The sequence below is a fragment of the Chiloscyllium plagiosum genome, chromosome 11 (assembly GCF_004010195.1).
Source record: "Chiloscyllium plagiosum isolate BGI_BamShark_2017 chromosome 11, ASM401019v2, whole genome shotgun sequence".
Taxonomy (NCBI): domain Eukaryota; kingdom Metazoa; phylum Chordata; class Chondrichthyes; order Orectolobiformes; family Hemiscylliidae; genus Chiloscyllium; species Chiloscyllium plagiosum.
The window spans coordinates 37,871,075-37,896,029 of NC_057720.1; the positions used below are offsets into that span (position 1 = coordinate 37,871,075).

The 24,955-nt window shown below is 42.1% G+C and overlaps 1 protein-coding gene across 8 annotated transcripts in view; it reads right to left on the reverse strand.

Moving 5' to 3' along the window:
• LOC122554307 (peroxiredoxin-1-like) overlaps window positions 1-24,955 on the reverse strand; it is a 64,886-nt gene that overhangs the window by 17,441 nt on the left and 22,490 nt on the right. For all 8 annotated transcript variants that reach the window (XM_043699121.1, XM_043699117.1, XM_043699115.1 and 5 more), the window contains one exon: window positions 21,483-21,636. In XM_043699121.1, coding sequence (XP_043555056.1) covers window positions 21,483-21,636 — 154 coding nt within the window. The remainder of the gene's footprint in view (window positions 1-21,482; window positions 21,637-24,955) is intronic.

A 24,955-nucleotide genomic window follows, 5' to 3' on the forward strand; every position in this document is an offset into this window, starting at 1 on the left:
TGGAAACCTACAGACATGATGACTCTGAGATGATACCTTGTTCCAGAGACCCTGATTTTCTCCCAGCAATGGATGGGATCTGGCAGAAAGGAATCCTTAGACACAATCCTGTTGGGTTACCAGATTATAATAGCCACGGTTACCATCTTTGCTGAAAGTCATCTCATTTGTGGTGAGAATAGAAACAAGGTGCTTCCTCTGGGTTTCTTCCAATGCTTACCAAGTTAGAGAATCCACCAGTTGGTCTAATGTCCACAACTGCGGTTGGTTTGAGGACACCTTTGGGTATTCTTGGTTGAAGGCAAACGCTGTTTTCACTGAAAAAGGCAATTTGTACGAGTACCCTTTCCTCCCAGTGACGAGGGCAGATTCCAGATTTACACCAAGTGGAAGCTCTTATGTGACATTGGCAATTCCTTACATGGACCAATTGGAGACAGCTGGCAATGGTCTTTGAGAACAGTTGTGTGTGGCAGGTAAGGTCCTGCACAGGTGGAATACACTTTGGGTGTGCAAAGTAAGGTCAAAAACTCCTGGACCCCATCTACCAACCTCAATGTACTGATCAAAGTAGTCACCACACATTTTACCTGCTCGCCTCTTAATACGTTCGATCCCAACATCAAGGGTACTTTCAACTACCTTTCCTCCAGTGGACCATCGAGCAAGTCACAATTAGAAACTTTAGATTATGAAAAGTATAACTGAGTACAGAATAGAAGAGCTCAATTGTAGCAGTGATGTCTGACCCTTGCAGCTCAACTGTCCCAGGTGAGGGTAGACAATCAGCTCACACTACTCAGCCAGATACCCATGGCAAAACTGGTGAGTAACAGTTGTCATCTCTGCTCCTGTGTTAATTAGCAAATTTCTACCTTGCTAAATTTTAAGCTTACTGTAGAGCAAGTCCTTATTATTGTACATAAAACAGAGCTTCTTCTTGAACAAACGTCACACCCCTGCTCATCAGGCTCTCAGTGAAACCTAACCAGTTTAACACCAGGTGAGGATAAAGCCATTGCACTGAAAAGGGTCTCAAAGCCTGACAACAGTGGTGACTATAGTTGATGAAAGCAATCTCATTTGAAGTGCCCAGCCCAATCACAATTGAGCATCCCTGAAATGGTGTCAGTAATGAAGTTGAATTGAACAGCGAAGACTGGATCTATGCAAAGTTTTAAAATCTGTTCAGTCAGTCTCTTCAGCCTGAGGTCGAATCTCCACCTGTGCTGACAATCTCCTCCCTGATGGTAACATGTTTCATAATCTTAGGAGTCAAATCTTTCTCTGATCTGGATAATGTGATCCCACTTTTCAAAGATAGATAATTGAAACTGGTCACTTCAACTATATCCAGACATTTCCATCTTTCTGCTATGCAGTCCTTTAGAATCCTGTGCCTGGATATTTGCAAGGAGGAATCAAGAAGCAAATCTGATAAACAACTTTTATTAGCTCCTGGAACATAGAAGCCAGATCCCCCCCACTTTCGGTTGCTTGCAATCATAAAAACTGTAACTGTTGTCCCAGAAACCATTGCCAGGATCTCAAAGATCCACTGCAGACTTTTGTGAATATCTCTGCCTTTTCCTGATGGGCTTTGTCACATATATTCCACGAAAGCCATCTGCTCACTTGTTGAGGTCACTGGATGCCATAAACAGCTATACATTCTCAACACATCATCAATTCCTGGATCATCAGATCACCACCTGGATTTGTCAGACTTTGGAAAATAGAATATCCTTAAGTATAGCTTCCTTTCTGTAACATTATGGGGAGCCTGTGCATGGATTTGACAAAAAGGTCCAATCCTTCTATTAACACCTAAACAACCCCAATCAGCTACAACCTCTGTCAAAGAAACAGCCAATTTCACCAACTGCTCCAACTCATTTAGCCAATTGCACTATGACTCAATGCTTTATCTATGGAATTCTGGTGACTTCACCAGAATACAGATGGCCCAAATATCATGACAGATGGAGGGAGGGAAGGCAGGCAGGAACTTAAAAATGTGTTGCTGGAAAAGCGCAGCAGGTCAGGCAGCATCAAAGGAACAGGAGAATCAACGTTTCGGGCATAAGCCCTTCTTCAGGAATAAGGAGGGTGTGCCTAGCAGGCTAAGATAAAAGGTAGGGAGGAGGGACTTGAGGGAGCGGCATTGGGAATACGATAGGCAGAAGGAGGTTAAGGTGAGGGTGATAGACCGGAGAGGGGATGGGGGCGGAGAGGTCAGGAAGATCGCAGGTCAAGGCGGCGGTGCTGAGTCTGAGTGTTGGGACTGAGAAAAGGTGGGGGGAGGGGAAATGAGAAAGCTGGAGAAATCTGCATTCATCCCTTGTGGTTGGAGGGTTCCTAGGCGGAAGATGAGGCGCTCTTCCTTCAGGCGTCGTGTTGCCATGGTCTGGCAATGGAGGAGGCCAAGGACCTGCATGCCCTTGGTGGAGTGGGAGGGGGAGTTAAAGTGTTGAGCCACGGGGCGGTTGGGTAGGTTGGTGCGGGTGTCCCAGAGGTGTTCTCTGAAACTTTCCGCAAGTAGGCAGCCTGTCTCCCCAATGTATAGGAGGCCACATCGGGTGCAGCGGATGCAGTAAAGGAATGCAGGCAGGCAATCTGGAAGCTTACATCTGTTGTAGGGAACTTTTTGTAAAGCATGAGAGAGAGAATTTATAATTGTCTAGCAAAGAACAATTTGATTGGAAATAATCAATATGGATTAGTCAAGGGTAGGTCATGTTTCACAAACCTCAAGAGTTTTGTGGGAAGGTGACCAAGCATGTGGATGAGTGTAGGGCAGTTGACTTGGTGTTGACTTCATTGACTTCATCAAAGCCTTTGATAATTTTCCACATAGTAGGCTATGGGAGAAAATGTTGAGGTATGGGATTAAACGTGATTTAGCAGTCTGGATCAGAAACTGGCTCTCTGAGAGAAGGCAGCAAGTGGTGGCTGATGGAAAATATTCAGCCTGGAGTCCGGTTATGGTGGTGTACTACAAGGATCTGTTTTGGGACCATTGCTGTATTATTTTTATAAATGACTTGGATGCAGGCATAAGTGGATGGGTTAGGAGGTTTGCAGATGATACTCAAGTCAGTGGAGTGGTGGACGATGTGGAAGAATGTCGGATGTTGCAAGGAGACTTGGATAAACTGCTGAATTGTTCTGAAAGATGGCAAATGGAATTCAATGCAGAAATGTGAGGTGAATCACTTTGGGAAGAATAACAGGAAGGCAGAATACTGGATCAATGGAAAGATTCTTGGTAGTGTGTGGATGTGCAGAGAGAAATTGGTGTCCATGTATGTAGATCCCTGAAAGTTGCCACCCAGGTTGATAGTGCTATTAAGGCAGCAGAAGTTGTGTTAGGTTTTTATTGGTAGAGGGATTGAGTTCCGGAGCAATGATGTCATGCTGCAACTGTACAAAATGCTAGTGCTGCCTCATTTGCGAGTATTGTGTGCAGTTCTGGTCACCCTATTACAAGAAGCATGTGGAAGCATTGGAAAAGGTGCAGAGGAGATTTACCAGGATGTTGCCTGGTCGAAAATGAAGGTCTTATGAGGAAAGCCTGAGGGGCTTGGGTCTGTTCTCATGAGAGAGAAGGCGGCAAAGAGACAATTTAATAGAGATATACAAGATGATCAGAGAATCAGATAGAATGGACATGGTTGGTGGCACTCATTATTGCAAAGGCTGACAACATTCCAGAATTAATGACTTGAGCCTCAAAACATGATGCACCCTGAGCCAAACTTCCAGTACAGCTGTAATATTGCTATTTACTAGACAAATAGAACAGAGAATGTTACAGCACACTACAGGCCCTTCAGCCCTCCATGTTGCACCGATGTGTGAAATTAATCTGATATCCATCCAACCTACACTGTTCCGTTATTATCCATGTTTGTCCAATTCCCATTTAAATGCCCTTAACATTGACGAGTCTCCTACTGTTGCAGGCAGGCCGTTCTACGCCCCTACCACAGATGAAACTACCCCCCATATCTGTCCTAAATCTATCACCCTTCAATTTAATGCTTTATCACTTCGTGTTAGCTTTCACCATCTGAGGAAAAGGCTCTCACTGTCCACCCTAACTCGGAATATCTCATACATGTCACTTAAGTCACCTTTCAAACCTTACTCTCTCCAATGAAAACAGCCTCAATTCAGTCAGCCTTTCCTCATAAGACTGCCCCCTCCGTACCAGGCAACATCCTAGTAAATCTCCTCTGAACCTTTTCCAATGCTTCCACATCCTATCTATAATGCAGTGACCAGAACTGTACACAATACCCTAAGTGCAGCCTTACCAGTGTCTTACACAGCTGAAGCATGACCTCGTGGCTCTGAAAATCAATCCCCTACCAATAAACAGCAACACAACAACCCTATCAACCTGGTTGGCAACTTTCAGGGATTTATGCACCTGGACACAGATCTCTGTTCATCTACACTACCAAGAATTTTACCATTAGCTCAGTACTTTGCATTCCTGTTACTTCTTCCGAAGTGAACACATCACCTTGTTCTGCATTAAACTCCATTTGCCACCTCTCAGCCCAGCTCTGTATGTTATCTCTGGCCCTCTGCAACCCACAACATTCTTAATCACTATCCACAACTCTGCCTACCTTAGCGTCATCTGCAAGTTTACTAACTCATCCTTCTATGCCTACATCCAGATCATCTATAAAAATGACAAACTGCAGTGGCCCCAAAACGGATCCTTGCAACACACCACTGGTAACTGAGCTCCAGGATGAACATTTCCGATCAACCACCACACTGTCTTTTTTCAGCTAGCCACTTTTTGATCCAAACCGCTAAATCACCTTCAATCCCAAAGTCTATTTTGTGCAATACCCCACCGTGTGGAAATCCATAAACGACCACATCAACCGTTTTACCTTCATCCACCTGTTTTATCACCTTCTCAAACTCAATAAGGTTAGTGAGGTATGCCCTTCACAAAAATCGGGTTGATTATCCCTAATCAAATTATTCCTTTCCAGATGATTATAAGCCTTCTGTTATAACTTTTTCCAATATCTTACACACAACCAAAGTAAGGCTCACCAGCCTATAATTACCAGGGTTGTCCCGCCTCGCCCTCTTAAACAAGGGAATATTTGCTATCCTCCAGTTTTCTGACACTACTCCTGTTGACAAGGGTGTCATAAAGATCAAAGCCAAATGCTCTGCAATCTCCTCCCTGGCTTCCCAGAAAATAGGAGAATATATTCCATTCAACCCACGGATCTTACGCATTTTCAGATCTTCCATAATTGCTAAAACCTCTTCTTTGTCAACTGCAATCTCATCTAATCTTGTAGCCTGTATCTCCATATTCTCACTAACATTGCCCTTTTCCAATGTGAATAATGTGGACGAGAAGTATTCATTAAGCGCTTCCCTTATGTCCTCAGATTCTACACACAACTTCCCACTGCTATCTTTGATTGGTCCTAATCTTACTCTAGTCATTCTTCTATTCCTGATAGACCTATAGAAGGCCTTAGGGTTTTCTTTGATCTGAACCACCAACTGCTCATGTTCCCTCCTGGCTCTTCTTAGCCCTCTCTTTAGAACTTTTCTGGCTAACTTATAACTCTCAAGCCCCCTATCTGAGCTTTCACACCTCATCGTCACATAAGCCTTCTTCTTCCTCTTGACAAGAGCTTCGACTTCTTTAGTAAACCATGGCTCCCTCTCTCGACAACTACCTCCCTGACTGACATAGATATGTACTTATCAACAACCCATGTAGCTGTTCCTTGAATTAGCTCTACATTTCAACTGCGTCCATCCCCTGCAATTTCCTTCCCCATCCTATGCATCCCAGAACTTGCCTAATCACATCATAAATTGCCTTTCCCCCAGTTATACCTCTTTCCCGGCCCATTGCTATTGTAAACATAACCAAATTGTGATCGCTATCACCAAGCACTCGCCCACCTCCAAATCTAACCTCTGGCCGGGTTCATTCCCCAGTACCAAATTCAATATAGCATTGCCCCTTGTTGGCCTGTCTATATACTATGTCAGAAAACCTTCCTGCACACACTGAACAAAAACTGACCCATCTAAACTACTTGAACTATAGTATTCCCAATCAATATTGGGAAAGTTAAAGCCCGCCATAACAATATCCTGTTACTCTCTGTCCTATCCAGAATCATCTTTGCTATCCTTTCCTCAGCATCCCTGGAACAATTCGGAGGCCTATAGAAAACTCCCAAAAAAGGTGACCTCTCCTTTTCGGTTTCTAACCTCAGCCCAAACTACCACAGTGGATGAGACCTCAAACAGTATCTCAGCTGCTATAATACTACACTTGATTAATAATGCCTCACTCCCCTCCTTTTACCATCTTCTCTGTTCTTAATGAAACATCTAAAGCCTGGAATCTGCAACAACCATTGTTGTCCTTCCTCTAGCTATGTCTCTGAAATGGCCACAACTTCAAAATCCCAGGTACTAACCCGTGCTGCAAGTTCACCCATCTTATTCCAGATACACACATTTCAAACCAACATCCTGATTGCCGATGCCCTCTTGCGACCTTTTAATTCCTGGTGAAGGGCTTTTGCCTGAAACGTTGATTTTCCTGCTCGTCGGATACTGCCTGACCTGCTGTGCTTTTCCAGCATCATTCTAATCTAGACTCTGTTTCCAGCATCTGCAGTCTTCATTTTTGCGTATCCCTGACCTCACTACCCTGAACCTCATTTATAGTGGAACAAAAATTCAGGTTCCCATCTCCCTGAAGAGCAATATAGCAAATCTCCCCCCAGGATATTGGTACCCCTCTGGTTCTGGTGAAGACCATCCTGTCTGTAGAGGTCCCACCTACCAGAAAGAGCCCCAATTATCCAACTATCCAAAACCCTCCCTCCTGCACCATCCCTGTAGCCACATGTTCAACTTCTCCCTCTCCCTTGTCTTGCTAGCACGAGACATGGGCAACAAACCAGAGACAAGTTTGTCTGTTTGTTCTAGCTCTAAGCTTCCATCCTAGCTCCCCGAATTTCTGCTTTAAATCCAAAACCTTCCTTCTGCACCAAGCCTGCAGCCATGTCTTCAGCTTCACTCTCTCCATTTCCGTGGAAAATTACCCAGTTACGTCCTGTACACACACACAAAAAAATCCAACGCAGCCAATTGCCAACCAAAAGGTGCCCTCTCAAACATAATGAAAGTGATGGAAGATGCCATCAACAGTGCTATCAAGTAGCACCTGCTCAGCACTAACGCACAATGTGGATTTCGCCAGTGCCACTCTTCCTGACATCATAGAATTGGTTCAAACATGAACAGAAGAGCTGAGCAGAGGTAAGAGTGAGACATCAAGGAATCCTAGCAAAACTGGAATCAGGGGACAATATACTGCTCGCACAAAGAAATACAGTTGCAACTGATAGTGGTCAGTCATCTCATCTCAAAAGACAAGAGTTCCTCAGGATAGTGTCCTAGGTTCAACCATCTTCAGCTGCTTCATCTGGAACTTTCCCTCTGTCATTAAGTCATACTGGGGATATTCAATCATTACACAATGCTCAGCCCCTCAGATACTGAAGCAGTCATGTCCAAATGCAGCAAGACCAGGACAATTTCTAAGTTTGGGCTGAAAAGTGGAAAGTAATATTTGTGCCACATAAATGCCAAGTACAAAATATTTCAATTAAGAAACAATGTAACCATTGCCTCTTTAATGACAATCTATCACAGAATTTCCCACTATTGACATTTTGGGGGTAACCATTGACAAGCAGCACAACTGGATTAGCCATACACAAAGTGGCTAAAACAGCAGGTCAGTGGCTAGGAATCATGCATTGAGTAACTCACTTCTTAACTTTGCAATGCATGTCACCCATTTACAAGGCGCAAGTCAGGAGTGTAAGGCATACTCCACACTTCCTTGGATGCATGCAGTTCTAAAAGCCTCAAGCAGCTGGACACCATCCAGGACAAAGCAAACTGCTTGATTGGCATTAAATTCATAAATATCTCCTCCCTCTCCCATCAGCCCTCACTAGCAACAATGTGTACAATCTACAAGATGCATGGCAGAAATTCAACAAAGCTCCTTAGAAAGCATCTTCCAAACCCACAACCACTTCCACCTAGCAGCAGATATATGGAACATCACCACCTTCAAGTGTTATGAAGTGGAGGTCAACCCTCTTCACACGACTAAAACTGAAAAACACCCAGAGAGGCTCGGCTCGCCTCAATGTGTTAAAAGAAGTGTTACAAGGGGTATAAACTACCTCTCAGCACCCGCCCAATCTATTTTAAAGGAATGGTTAAATGAAATGAAATCCTTTCTCTCACTCTATAATCAGCAAGTAACATTTTTATAAGTGCAACAGGAAGCAAATTAACAGAACCACTAACAAACCAAACAATTCCCCTCTAACTTCTAACTATTCCTGAATAAACCAAAATTTTAGTAATATGCTATTTCAATAAATAAAAGGCCCACTTATATAACAAAACAATGGAATTTAGACTCAAAATTACAGCCACGTTATGTATTCCAGACCTGCGTCTTCTGTTGTTCTTTCAAGAATGTCTCCTCCTTCAAATTTTTCTATCAGGAACGCCCCTCCACCAAATTCTGATCAGGAATATTAGTTTAAGAATGTCACTGTACCTTTAGTCAGATGATGGTTACAGCGCTGATAGAGTTAAATCTTTTCAGATGGCAGTTTGCTTTCCACCAATTTTCGAATGTCCTCTTCTTTTACACCATTGATGACTTATTAATTTCTTTACAACTGGGTTGTTTCTAGGTTATCAAAATCAGATTTAAATTTAATTGGTTGTTAGTCTCCAAGTGCCTGGTTTAAATCAATTGGCTAAATTTAAAAATCTGGTGTATTGGTAAAAATGCTGCTTTGCCTGCCAACAGTATAGCCTTTTGATACAATTATTTCAATTCGAGCACCTGCAACTGGCAAGCTGCTGCCCAGAGACCCTCCTTTTCAAATTGCAATGGAGAAAACACCATTTTTTAAAAGGCACCATGCACTCCACCCCGCCCACCCACACTATCATTTTCTAACATACTGTCTTCCAATCCACAAATATGCTACTCAACTTCGCAACACAAGTTTCCCTCCAAACTACTTGCCATCCTGAATAGGAAATATGTTGCCATTCCTTCAGCGTCTTTGGAAGAAAATCTGCATTTCCCTCCCTAATGGCATTGTGGGTCTAACTACAGCACATGGAGTTATCCTTGCTCTTCTAGACAAAATCAGGTCTTCAATGTGTAGTGGAGTTCCTCTGTTCCTTACAACAGTGACTTCTTCTTGGGTTCTCTGCCTGTGTGCTAGTACATTCCACAATGCCACAATCTTTACCATGGGTAGGATAAAGAAGCTGTTAGCCTTCTCAGCTTCTAACTGAGATCATGAGATAAACTCCACACAACAGGATATAAAGGACTGGCAGAAGCTAACAAGTTCTAATTTGGTTCAATTCCAGTTCGGGTCTGGCACTGGGCTCTATTTAGCTAAACGTGCAATGTGCACTTAATCAAATCTATTGTGCAATCTAACAGGAGACTTGTAATTCAAACCAACTTTAATCAAAGAACAAAAAGGTTTACAGCCCAGGAACAGGCCCTTCGGCCCTCCAAGCCTAAGCCAATCCAAATCTACTGTCTAAACCAGTCTCCCAATTCCTAAGCATCTGTATCCCTCTGCTCCCCACCTACTCATGCATCTGTCCAGACGCATCTTAAATTAATCTACCATGCCTGCCTCTACCACCTCTGCTAGCAACACGTTCCAGACGCCTACCACCTTCCATGTGAAGTACTTGCCACGTGTATCCCCCTTAAACTTTTCATCTCACCTCAAAAGCGTGACCTCTCGTTATTGAATCCATCGTCCCGGGAAAAAGTCTCTCTCTATCCACTCTGTCTATAACTTCATGATTTTGTAAACCTCAAATCAGGTCCTCCTCAATCTCCTTTTTTCTAAAGAAACAAACCTAAACTACTCAACCTCTCTTCAGAGCTAGCATCTTCCATGCCAGACAAGATCCTCGTAAACCTTCTCTGCACCCTCGCCAAAGCGTCCACATCCTTTTGGTAATGTGGTGACCAGAACTGTACACCGTATTCCAAATGCGGCCAAACCAATGTCTTGAACAATTTTAACATGATTTGCCAGCTCTTATACTCAATACCCCGTCCAATGAAGGCAAGCGTACCATATGCCTTCTTGACCACTCTGTCCACCTGTGCAGCAACCTTCAGGGTACAATGGACCTGCACTCCCAGATCTCTCTGCCCATCAACTTTTCCTAAGACTCTTCCATTCATTTTACAATTCACTCGAGAATTAGTCTTGCCCAAATCCATCACCTCATTTGTCTGGATTGAAATCCATCTGCCACTTTTCCGCCCAACTCTCCGGTCTGTCTATATCCTCCCGTATTCTTTGACAATCCCTTATGCTTTCCATTACTCCACCAATTTTCATGTCATCTGCAAACTTGCTGATCATACCAATAGTGCCCCCTTCCAAATCATTTACGTATATCACAAACAATAGTGGCCCCCAACACGGATCCCTGTGGAACACCACTGGTCACCTTTCTCCATTTTGAGAAACTCCCTTCAACTACTACTGACTCCTGTTGCTCAACCAGTTCTTTATCCACCTAGCTAGAACACCCTGCACACCATGTGACCTCACTTTCTCCATAAGTTTACCATGGGGAACCTTATCAAATGCCTTACTAAAGTCTACGTATATGACATCAACAGTCCATCCTTCAGCTATCAACTTGGTCACTTCCTCAAAGTATTCTATTAAGTTGGTAAGGCACGATCTCCACCACACCAAACCATGTTGCCTATCACTGATAAGTGCACTCTTTTCTAAATATGGATAGATCCTTTCCCTCAGTACCTTCTCCAGCAACTTTCCCACCACTGATGTCAGGCTCACTAGTCAGTAGTTACCCGGAATATCCCTACTATCCTTCTTGTACAGGGGGACAAAATGAGCAACCTTCCAGTCCTCCGGCACCTCGCCTGTGTTTAAGGATGCTACAAAGACATCTGTCAGGGCCCCAGCTATTTCCTCTCTCGCCTCCCTCAGCAACCTGGGATAGATCCCATCCGGTCCTGGGGATTTGTCCACCTTAATAACCTCTAGCCTACCCAACACATCTTCCCTACTTATGCCAACATGATCCAGACTAATCAAACTTCTATCTCTAGTCTCAACGTTCATGTTTCTCTCCTCAGTAAACACTGATGCAAAGCAATCATTCAGAATCTCACGCATTCTCTCAGGTTCGAGACACAGCCTTCCTTCAATATCCTTTAGTGGATCAATCCTTTCTCTAGTTACCTGTTTATTTCTTATATAAGAATAAAATGCTTTGGCATTCTCCTTAATTCTGCTCGTGAAAGTGATTTCGTGACACCCTTTTAGCCCGCTTGATTCCTCATTGACGACTTGTCCTACTCTTCAGATATTACTCCAGGGCCCATTCTGTTCTTAGCTGCCCAGACCTTATGTATACTTCCCTTTTCCTCTTGGCTAGTTGTACAATTTATCCTGTCATCCACGGTTCATGAATTTTGCCTTTCCTAACCTTTGCCTTCAACGGGACATGCCTATCCTGCACTACCTTTGAAAGCCTTCCACATATCAAATGTCGACTTCCCTTCAAATAGCTATGTCCAATCCACATTTCCCAGCTCCTGCCTAATTTTGATATAATTGGCTTTGGCCCAGTTTAGTACTCTTCCCTTAGGACCACTCTCATCTTTGTCTACAAGTATTCTAAAACGTATAGAATTGTGGTCACTGTTCCCAAAGAAATCCCCAACCACAACTTCTTCCACCTGTCCTGCTCATTCCCCAATACCGGGTCCAATATGGCCCCTTCCCTCGTCTGGACTATTGACATACTGCTCTAGAAAACTTTCCTAGATGCTTCTTACAACTCCTACACCATCCAGACCTCTGACGCTAAGTGTATCCCAGTTAGTGTTGGGAAAATTAAAATCTCCCATCACCACTACCCTATTGCCTCTACATCTTTCCATAATCTGTTTACCAATTTTTTCTTCTACCTCAGGCTCACTGTTTGGAGGTCTGTAATACAGCCCCAGTGTAACTGCACCCTTATTTCTCAGCTCCACCCATAATGTCTCACTATCCATAGTGTCCTCCTTTAGCACAGCCGCGATATCATCCCTGACCAGCAATGCAACTTCCCCTTCCCCCACCACCCCCTTTTTACTCCCTCCCTGTCCTGTCTGAAGCATCCATTTAATTGCCAATCATGCCCTTGCTTCAACCAAGTCTCTGTGATTGCAAATAACGTTATACTCCCAGGCACCAATCCAAACCTTAAGTTCATCTGCCTTACAGACTATACTCCTTGCCTTAAAGTAGATGCATTTCAGGCCACCAGTTCTTTTGCGTTCATCTGCTCTCTGCCTACTCTTCCCGTTATTAATGCTATCTTCATGATTCTTACAGTCTCCACCTCACTGCCTACTTGTTTTCTCTTCTGGTTCCCAGCCCCCTGCCACATTCGTTTAAAACTTCCCCAACAGCAGTAGCATAAACTCCCCGAAGGACATTGGTTCCAGTCTGGTTCAGATGTAGACTGTCCATTTTGCAATAGTCCCATCTTCCCCAGAACCGGTCCCAATGTCCAACAAATCTGAACCCCTCCCTCCTACACCATCCCTCAAGTTACATGTTCATCCTGCCTATTTTTTCATTTCTGCGCTTTCCAGAGATCACTACCTTTGAGGTCCTCCTCTTTAAATTCTCTCCTAGCTCCCTGAATTCTTCTTTCAGGACCTCATTTTGTTTTTTTACTTATGTCATTGGTACCTATATGCACCAAGACAACTGGCTGTTCACCCTTCCCTTTTAGAATGTTCTGCAGCCGATCGGTGACATCCCTGACGCGAGTACCTGGGAGGCAACATATCATTCTAGAGTCCTGTTTTCAGCCACAGGACCGCCTATCTACTCCCCTCACAATAGAATCCCCTATGACTAAAGCCGAACGAGTCTTTTTCCCATCCTTCTGAACAGCAGTGCCCACCACGGTGCCATGATCTTGGCAACTGCTGCTCTCTCCTGGCGAGCCATCTCCCCCAACAGTATCCAAAATGGTCTACTGGTTTTGGAGGGCAATGACCTTCAAAACAGTACCAAACCTTACTTTGCCAAAGATTGCATGGGCATTCGTCCCCTCTTGGTATCTATAATCCAGATAATATCAATAAGAGATTGGTGGCAGTGAATCTACCCAAAGCACTTCAGATGATATAGTTTATTCTCGTATAACACGGTAGCCGAGTTCCCATGCAACCTCAAGCGACGGAAAATTGCACAATAGAAATAATGGCGCCTAAGGGAAAAATGGGGTTGGGGCAAAACACCAAATAGATCAGTGAAAATTGAAACAAAAATAGTAGCTAGCCTAACCCAAAACGGTGGCACAGTCTAAGTAAATCTGAAAGTCACATTGGAGAGCAGGACACATTGGAGAGCAGGACACATTGGAGAGCAGGACACATTGGAGAGCAGGACACATTGGAGAGCAGGACACATTGGAGAGCAGGACACATTGGAGAGCAGGACACATTGGAGAGCAGGACACATTGGAGAGCAGGACACATTGGAGAGCAGGACACATTGGAGAGCAGGACACATTGGAGAGCAGGACACATTGGAGAGCAGGACACATTGGAGAGCAGGACACATTGGAGAGCAGGACACATTGGAGAGCAGGACACATTGGAGAGCAGGACACATTGGAGAGCAGGACACATTGGAGAGCAGGACACATTGGAGAGCAGGACACATTGGAGAGCAGGACACATTGGAGAGCAGGACACATTGGAGAGCAGGACACATTGGAGAGCAGGACACATTGGAGAGCAGGACACATTGGAGAGCAGGACACATTGGAGAGCAGGACACATTGGAGAGCAGGACACATTGGAGAGCAGGACACATTGGAGAGCAGGACACATTGGAGAGCAGGACACATTGGAGAGCAGGACACATTGGAGAGCAGGACACATTGGAGAGCAGGACACATTGGAGAGCAGGACACATTGGAGAGCAGGACACATTGGAGAGCAGGACACATTGGAGAGCAGGACACATTGGAGAGCAGGACACATTGGAGAGCAGGACACATTGGAGAGCAGGACACATTGGAGAGCAGGACACAGACACATTGGAGAGCAAGACACATTGGAGAGCAAGACACATTGGAGAGAAACATGATAATAAATTTAACACTAAGAGCTTTGAGTTTGCTGAGTTATAGTCTAGTATTAAACAGGGGCTGAGTGTCATCACCAGCATCACCATTACTTACATGTGCAGTTCTGGGTGCAGGATTACAACAGAATAAAATATTTAGTCCAAAAGTGGATGGTTTCATGGTTTATGGATCATTGCCCTCAGACTGTTTCTTGGAGGTTGGCTTAACAAGACATCTGGTTTTTGTTGCTTTGCCATCTTTCTTTCATGAAAAAGCTGTTCATAGGGTGGCAGATAAGACTTAATGCCACAAACTGCTGTCCTGCTGTGTTCTGCATCACAGTCAGTATCTAAGAGGTCTAAAGCTTCTCAACCTCCATCAGAATAGAAGACAAAAGTGGGAAATTCTCATGGTGCTGCATCCTAGACTACTACTACTTTATTTTGAGCTTCTATTTCGAGCAGTATCCTCACGATGGGACTCATGCTGCTTCATGACATCTTCGTCTCCACTTCTTCAAATCCAACTTGCTTTGCAAAAGTGACTTCATGTTCTTTGATTGCTGGAAGCTCCTCTGACAATTTAACACCTTTAAAAACATGAAGAAAATCTGGGAGAAACTTCCACCAAACTGCACGTAAGCAGTCCTTACTGACATCACCTCAGGCATCCACAATGATGTAAATAGCATTCTTAATGTAAAAGCTCTTCCAAAATTGAAGAACACTGTCTTTATTATCCCCCTCAGTAGGTGCAATCAGCTTTTTGAATACATGCCTTGAATAAGTTTTAAAAGCTGCTATTGCACCCTGGTACATGGGTTAAAAAGGACAGGGGTTGTGTTTGGAGGTAGAAATAGCATTTGATGGTTTCAGAAAGCTCACCGATGGTGGAAGTACAACTTGGTGCATTGCTCAGTAAAAAAAAGGAGAATCTTGAAATCCAAATTTTTACTGCTGCAATAATTTCTAAAAACATCCTTGAAAACATCAAAAATAAAAAGCACAGAAAACGTTGCCCCCATCATCCAACCGATTTTGCTTGACCTGAAGTAAACACCTAGACTGGACTTAAGGTAATCTTCCAAAGTTTGCAGTTTGGCAGAGTGGTACACCAACACAGGCTTAAGTTTTCACTAGCATTGTAACCCAACAACACAGTCATACAATCTTTTGCAATCTTAATACCTGGAGCATGAGCTTCATTCTTAGAAATGTAGTTCTGGATGGCATTCGTTTCCAGTATAAACTGGCCTTGTCCAAACTCAAAATTAGATCTATGATGTAGCCTTCTTCCTCAAATCAATCAATTTTTTCACCATGGGAAGAAATGACAGCATGCATTCACCTGCACTGGTAGCTTCGCCATGTAACATCACGTTATGAAAAGCTCAGATCTTAAAACCAGTCACTACTAGCACTGGGGGCAAGCTTATCTGCAGGACTTTCCACTTTGTCTTTAGGTCCTCATAAATTGATAAGGCTTTCTATTTTATGTTGAGAAAGGTGGTTCAAGTTCACATTTTTGATTGATCTTCTACCCATGTACTCAGAAGCCACTCCATCTCAAGTTCCTTTCTTCATGATCTGACAGACTTGCTAGCTCTCAGACTTGTTTCAGCAATGCAGCTTGCTTTAATTCTTTCTGCATTGTCTCTAATGGTGTGTAGCATAGACTCCTTTATTCCTGTTGCATGAACAATATCACATGCTCTTCCATTATGCTCAAAACACTTTAGATCTAGCTTCTGTTCAAATGTTAGAGCTTTTCTTTTACAGTCATCACCAGTAAGTTTTTCACCTGGATGCTGCCTGTTGACATTCTTTCATAGTCATGGAAATCACAGTGAGATTCATAAAAAACTTTAAATTACTGAGTACAGCACCGTACCTTCCATGAAGCTCTTCACCAGAAAGTGTGCAAGCTGACTGACCATGTGATGCGGAGTCCAGTCATCTGCGTACAGTGACACCTAGTGATGGGGAAGGAATCGTGTAATAGCCAATGGGAGTTCATGTTGTAGAAAAAACGTTCCCCAATTCATCAATCGCATTAAAGCCAAATTGCACTGACAAAACACCCATTATAGGAGAATGACCTGTACCAATGCATATGAACCCAAAGACCCAACACAGACCCAAAGCAAGTTCCAAATCAAAACCAGCCAGACTGAACCTCATGCTATTGTCATTAATTTGGTCCATATGAACATTTCAGCCAATTGAGACAACCAGGCTGCAAGAAGTCGAGTTGCTTTGGTAACAAACTTATTTGCATGTTGTAGCCTGGAGTTATGGATAATGATGGAGCACCAAATTGACAGAAACACTAAATAACTAAATAAATGTTAATGGTAGATCAGAAAATTCAAAGAGATTTGAAGAACAAAGAAGAATTTAAAAATTTTAAAAAAGGGAAAAAGCAGAGTATGAGAGAAACCAAGCTAGTTATATAAAAACAAAAAAGGTAGGAGATTCTAAAAATATTTAAATAGGAAGAGAATTGAAGCTTGTATAAGTCATTCAGATGGTAGGTCTGGAAAGCTGATACTGGAAAAGAAAATAAAGTAGGATTTAAACAGGTATTTTGTATTTGACTTCACTTCTGAAGACTGAAAAACTTCCCAAAGACAGTTACGAGGAGAGGTCACTCGACCCAAAACATTAACTCTGATTTTTCTCTACAGATGCTGCTAGACCTTTTCCATCAATTTCTGATTTTGTTCCCAAAGATATCGTCTGCATCCCTTCATCTTAAAAGAACTGGCTGCTGAGAGAACAGAAGCATTAATTACAAATCTTCCCAAATTCCTCAGATTCTGGAACAGGGACCAGTGGATTGGAAAATAATAGAGGTAATGCCTTTGTTCAAGAAAGGAGGGAGATCTAAAGCAAGAAACTTCCAGCTCAGTATAATATCTGGAATAGTAAAATTGCAAGAATCTATCACTCTGTTATTGCAGAATACTTAAAGAATAATAATGTAATCCACAAGAATCATTATGATTTTGTGGAAGAAAATCACGTTTAACTAATTTAGTTGGATAAAGGAGTTATTTTAACACGTTAAGGCAGATAATGTTGGGGTAACAAAACATAGATAATGAAATGGTTAGCTAAGAAACAGAGAGAAGGGATAAATGGATTTTTTTTGGAGTTGACAAGTTGTAACAAGTTGAATGCCACAGGGATGAGTGCTGAGGATACCACGTGCATCAATAGTTTAGATAAGGGATCCATTTGTATGGCAGCTAATTTGTTAATGACAATAAGAGGGTCAAGAAAGGGGAGATAAAATGCTGCCCGAGTGATCACTTTGCAGAACATCTATGTTCTATATCCCCTGAGCTTCCAGTTGCTTGACACTTCAGCATTTCTGTCCTGGGCTTGCTAAAGTGTTCTGTGAAGCCTCAATGCAAGATTGAAGAACAAAATCTTATTTTTCACTTGTGGATCCTGCAACCTCTAGGATTCAACATTGAGTTCAAATGACTTCAGAGCCTAATTCCAGCCTTCCGTGTTTGTTCTACCCACCTCACATCCTGTCCTGTTATAACATAGGTTGCTTTCAGCAGTGACCTCTTTGCATGTACTCCTCGGCCCATTATATTAATCGCATTCAGCACAGCTATTTTCTCATTCTTACCTCTTATTATTACTTAAATCTCTCTTCTCTGGGCTCCATCTCCACCTATCCACTCACATCTCCACCACTATCAAGCTGGAGCTTTGGTCATTAAATTTATTCAAGGCTGAATAGACAGATTTTTGATCAAAAAGGGTTATGCGGATTGGCAGGAAAATGGAGACAACCACCAGGTCAATTACAATTTTACTGAACAACAGCAGACTCAAAGGCTTACTTATTACTGAACCATTCTTACGATGGTAGAGGAACCAACTTCTTTGCAATCCATAGACAAGGAAGCACTCCCACACTTACATTTGCCATGGGCATATCCTGAAAGGTTTTGCACGTTGATACTCGACTTGCGTAGTCATATCAAATACACACAGTCCTCTGCCATCAAATCTTGGTAATACAACTTATATTCAGAGCTTTCGTTCAGAGGCAGGGACACTAAAGCCACAAGACCTTCACAACTGTCAACAAGTACTTAATTGGCTGCAAAGTGCTTTTCGAGATCTGGTAATTGTGCAAGGAGCCATTCAAATGCAGGTCATTCCTTTTTCCCATTCTGTTGTGGCTGGATTACAATTATACCTATATCCATTGTACAGTAGTTTCAGTGCTGGTAAAATAATATCACCCCTTTGGATCCCAATAAAGGCAATGATCCCTTTTTAAAAATTAAAAAGCAATTAAAAATCTGATTAAATTATGAGAATGCTTCATCAATGCCATTTTTCACAGTACTAAACAATAAATAAGCCCAGAAATCCCATGGAGACCTTTAAAAACAGCTCCAGGACAAAGCTGTAATATTGTGCAGCAACTCTGCCTCATTTCCCAGGATCATAATCACTTACATACTGCAATTAGATAGGTACATATTTGCAGCGCAAGTAACTCATCTGTGAGGGCTAAGTACTGACAAGTAGGTATCACTGTTTCAATAGCAACTAGGGCAAATAAGATGTAGCTAGTGAGAACGTGGACAGATAAAAATCATTATCAAGAACTTCTGTGGCACAGTGGTAGTGTCCTTACCTCAAGAGGCCCACTTTCATGTCCCACCTGCTCTGGAGGTGTGAGATAACATCTCTGAACAGATTGTTCAGAAATCATCATACTGCCAATTTTTGTTGGGCCGAAGGGCCTGTTTCCACACTGTAATATAATCTAATCTAATCTAATCACCTGCTCTGGAGGTGTGAGATAACATCTCTGAACAGATTGTTCAGAAATCATCATACTGCCAATTTGAGGGTCCTTGTGGTACAGCACTGGTGTTGAATTAGAAAGCCAGGCTCACCAATCTATAGTTCCCTGGCTTTTCCTTACCATGCTTCTTAAATAGTGGCTGAAAATGTGTTGCTGGAAAAGCGCAGCAGGTCAGGCAGCATCCAACGAACAGGAGAATCGACGTTTCGGGCATAAGCCCTTCTTCAGGAAGAAGCCTGAAGAAGGGCTTATGTCCGAAACGTCGATTCTCCTGTTCCTTGGATGCTGCCTGACCTGCTGCGCTTTTCCAGCGACACATTTTCAGCTCTTCCCTCCAGCATCTGCAGTCCTCACTTTCTCCTTCTTAAATAGTGGCACCATGTTAGCCAGCCTCCAGTCTTCCAGCACCTTACCTATGACTACTGATCATATAAATATTAGTAGGGGGCCAGCAATCACTTCCATTGCTTCTTAGAGAGAGTTCTAAGGTACACCTGATCAGGTCCAGTGGATTTATCCACCTTTTTGCATTAATACATCCAGCACCACTTCCTCTGTAACATGGACATTTTTTAAGATGTCACCATCTATTTCCTCACATTCTGTATCTTCCATGTCCTTCTCCAGTCTGCACCCGATATATGTTTCCTTCTTTTTAACCAAATCCTCAATTTTTCTAGTCATCCAGCATTCCCTACACCTACCAGCTCTGCCCCTCACACTCACAGGAACTGACTGTTTCTGGATTCTCGTTATCTCATTTTTGAATGCGTCCAATTTTCTAGCCGTCCCTTTACCTGTGAACATCTGCCCCCAATCAGCTTTTGAAAGTTCTTGCCCAATATCAATCAAAAAATTGTCCTTCCTTCAATTTAGAACTTCAAACTTTTAGATTTGGTCTATCCTTTCTTATCACTATTTTAAAACTAATAGGACTACAGTCACTGGCCCCAAAGTCACTCCCCCACTGACACCTCAGTCACTCACCCTGCCTTATTTCCCAAGAGTAGGTCAAGTTTTGCACCTTCTCCAGTAGACACATCCACATACTGAAATCAGAATTTTTTTCTTGTACACACCTAACAAATTCCTCTTCATCTAAACTCAACACTATGGCAATCCCAGTCTACATATGGAAAGTTAAAATCCCCTACCATAACTACACTATTCTTCTTATAGATAACCAAGATCTCATTACAAAATTTGTTTCTCAATATCCCCCTGACTATTTGGGGGGGGGGGGGGTAATAGTACAATCCGAAAAAGGTGATCATCCCTTTCTCAGTTCCACCCAAAACGTCTCTGGATGTATCCCAGGAATATCTTCCCCAAGTACAGCCATAAGTGTTATCTCTTAGCAAAAAAAGTCAACCTCCCACCCCTACTTCCTCCCACCCCCATCCTTCCCATAGCATTTCTCTGAACAGGTTAAATATAAAATATCCGATATTGCCAGCTTAATTTTTCACAATGGTGGTATCCCTATCTCTGGACCAAGAGGACCAGGTCCCAACTGTTCTAAACGTCATTAGAGGTGTAGTAACATCTCTGAACAGGGTGATTGGAAAATATATGATACTGCCAGCTAAGCACTTCTGTGGCACAATGGTTCTCTACTTTTAAACCAGGAGGCCTGGGTTCAAGTCCCACTTGATGCATCATCATATATCTGAACAGGTTGATTTTAATAATAACATCCACCATACTGCATTTTTTGGAAACATTTCCTCTTTCTAATATTAAATAAAAATATCATGGTACAAATAGACTCTGCATTGAATTGTGCCTTCATCTCTCTCATACAAACATGGGACTCCTCAAATTAAGGAATTTCAGTACTTTGGAACTGGAATCTCCTCCATAGTCACATGCAGAATACCAACAAGAATTATGGAAAATTAAAACACATCATTATTTCATTACCCTAACACAATCTTCTGCTGGTCCCCTGCACTCAGAATATTTATTGGTCAACCTTTTTACCAGCAACTAAAACATAACTAGAGTGCAACAGCCATCCTTATTCATCTAAGAAAGACTCTTTGTGGCACAGTGGTAGTATTGGTTTGAGTCCCACTGCTCTAGAAGTGTGATAACATTTTCTGAACAGGTTGATGAGTAAAATAGGTTATCAGATTATTAAAAACAAGACAAACATGAAAATAACACCATCTAGCTTACCTATAGCTTTCCAAATACTTTTACATTGGCAATTACAATTAAATAACTAAATGAAACTTGGAAGTTGGCAAGAAGAAAAAATAAATACTTAACAGTACAATTACTTTCTAGGATACTTTGCAAGTGCAATTCAAGGACTGGGCACATTGGCCAAAAGGAAGACTACATACCAAGCTAAATGAGCAAAATGGGAGTCTGTAGAAGCAGCAATTATTTCACAATTAATCTTGTTGAAATCTTCTATACGATCACTAAAAGCGATAATCTCAGTTGGGCACACATAGGAGAAATCAAGTGGGTAGAAAAAGAAGACTACGTATTTTCCTGTTGAGAAAATGAACAGTTAAATTCATAAACAGTATTGTGAATCAAAAAACAAACATTCAGTATGTTAACTTTGTACAAAACCAACAATTGCAACCTATGTCGAGAATGGTGTGGAGGTACCAGTTTTGGACTGGGGTGGAGAAAGTCAGAAGTAGTCACCCAACACCAGATTCCAGTCCAACAGATTTACAGAAGAACCTCAATTATCCGAATGAGTATTTTGTTCAGATTATCGAATGTTCAGATAATAGAATGCCGGATAACAGTTTAGCCAAGCATCAGGACCTTGTGATCTTGTCTGGAAAATCCAAAATTCAGATAATCAAATGCCAGATAGAGGAGCCTCTATTTGAACTCAAGCTTTTGGAGCGCTGCTCCTTTGTCACCTGATGAAAGATCCAAAAGCTTGGATTTCAAATAAACCGATAACCTGGTGATGTGACTTCTGACTATGTTAAGAATGCCTGTTCACTTATTATTTCCAATCTAAAGAGCAATAAAAGCAATGTATACACCAGATAGTCCTCTGAAGTGACCCATTCTTTTTGCCACCTCAAGAGACAAAAATCATATCACTTCAACACCTCTGTGCTTGTACAATAATGTTCCAGTGCTGCCACTGGATTCCTCCTGGTATTTTTGAATAGCATGATGAATACTTCAAAATACCAAACCAGTCAGTCAATGCATAGAGGCCGACCACCCACTTTCCTTTTTGCACTGATCACAGATCACCCCTATATAAGGTAATGCTGTGTAAAAGCATGCTTCATTTAATAGACCAACAGCAGATACTTCAACACACAAGTTTAGTGTTAAAAAATGCATTGATAAGTCAGGGGATGGGAATGTGTCAAGGTATTCAGGGGTTTGAGGCTAAAAAACTTTTTTGTTTTCTTGGTTTTTTAATTTAAAACTGCTGCCACAATTTCATCTCAATTTGGATATTTAGCACAATTTAATCAGAAAGATCTTGGAGCGTCAGAGGCTGAGGGGTGACCTTATAGAGGTTTACAAAATTATAAGGGGCATGGATAGGATAAATAGGCAAAGTCTTTTCCCTGGGGTCAGGGAGTCCAGAACTAGAGGGCAAAGATATAAGAGAGACCTAAGGGGCAACTTTTTCACACAGAGGGTGGTACATGTATGGAATGAGCTGCCAGAGGATGTGGTGGACACTGGTACAATAGCAACATTTAAGAGGCATTTGGATGGGTAAATGAATATATGGGTTTGGAGGGATATGGGCCGGGTGCTGGCAGGTGGGACTAAATTGCGTTGGGATAGCTGGTCGGCATGGATGGGTTGGACTGAAGGGTCTGTTTCCATGCTGTACATCTCTATGACTATGACTGTCAAATCATTTTGCAATTCTAATTTTCAAGGCCAACCTCAAAACACAACTGACAATCCCCATGGCTGCCTCAGCATTCAGAGGTCAGCGACTTCAGTGGTCCTATCTCCTGTTGGAACATTCACACATACCCTCATGCCATGGAACTGAAACTACATTGTTCACCAGAGCTAATCAATACATCTCCAGAAACTTGAGATACCAGCAGCCTTAACTTTTTTTTTTAATACTACTGTCTTCTCAATCACTGATATATACTTTCCCCTTCCATCACTCTGTAAATAACTTTCTTATATACAAATAGTAAGGGATTCTAATTTATGGAAATCCAGCTTGTTCACATATGAACATATAGTCGAAGACAATTTTCCCACCTGCACATATTTTCAAACTTTGTTTCATAAGTAAAGATTTGGCTTCTAGACATCTAACACCAAGTTGTGGCGAATGCCTTCTCTGTACAAATTGCAACCATGAGCAAGTACCAGCTCCTCCAACTATCTAGATTCCAAAGGACAGAAGGGCTCAACAACAGTGTGTGCCTAAATAAGATGCATTAGTGCTGGGTGAGGTCCACATAGGTCATCCTGGCATGGCCATACTGCAGCTCATGACATTACATCTAAAAAGGCAAAAAAGACAAACATTCTTAGTTATTAATACCTTAGTTCCCTAAATAACAAATATAGAGCTCAGTGTATGCCAAGATGATTTCCCATTTCTCAAAAATCACATTAGAAAATTGTATGCGAGAACTCTGGATTTTTAAAAGAATTCCAACTGCCTAAATAGGTACTGGTCTGTAGTATTACCAATCTACATGTCAATACACCACCCCATAATGGAGATCTTTTATAAACAAAGTTAGAGAGAAACAAACTTTTAATCTGAAGCAGGATATTAGCAAAATGTCACAATTTTATCTCAAAACTGATAAAAACAGAATTTGAACAGAAAGATCTTCAGATACGACTGTAAGATTATGACTGTCAAAACATTTTATAATAATTCTTTCCTCATCTGGCTCTCTGCCACAAGACTCATAATGCATCAGGCATTTGTGATGTTCATGCCCATAAAAGGACAGGTGCAACAGGCAGCTGAACGCATGCTTATCCCAAGCAGTAGTTCACATACTCAGTCTGCCATTTTAAACAATATGGAGGAATTTCTCACATTGGTTGCTCAACACCTTAACGAAGTGCAGGAAAGTGCTCTCAAGCTCTTGACTAGCAATGTTGTTCATTTAGATAAACCATGAGAGAAAAATTGAGAAACAGCAAATGGAAACAGGAATCTTCAAGGTACTCCACCTCTCACCTTTTGCATCCATTTCCCCTTTCCCACAAAGGGAAATTGCCTTCTGCCTCAACGACCAAGTCTACTCTGTACAGCATACACACCTCTCGACTGTTAGAGCAGAGGAATGAGCAGCCTGCCTTTACCTTTGTTGAAGCCACAGCACCACATGAGAACAGAAAGCATAAAAGGAAGACTAGTGGATATTAGAGGTCAATCTCAGTCCAATGTTATCACTGCAGGAGTTTGCTCAGGGTAGTATCATTAGTTCAATCATCTTGAGCTGCTTCAATGTCTCTACCTCTCTATATATCGCAAAGGTCAGAAATAGGAATGTTCCATGGCTGTACAACATTCCGTAACATTTTCATGCCACTCAGATACTGAAACACTTTATGTCCTTATAGAGCAAGACTTGGACAATATCTCGGCTTTGGATGATAAGTGACACATAATATTCACACCACACAAGTACAAGGAATCAAATCACAGTCCTTAAATGTTCAATGGCATTACTATTAGAGAATCCTCCACTATCAATATCTTGGGGGTTACTGTTGGCCAGAAACTGAACTGGATCAGCCATAACAATACTGTGGGCACAACAGCATTTCAGAGACGAGAATTTCTACAGCAAAAACTCACCTCCTTTCTCGACAAAGA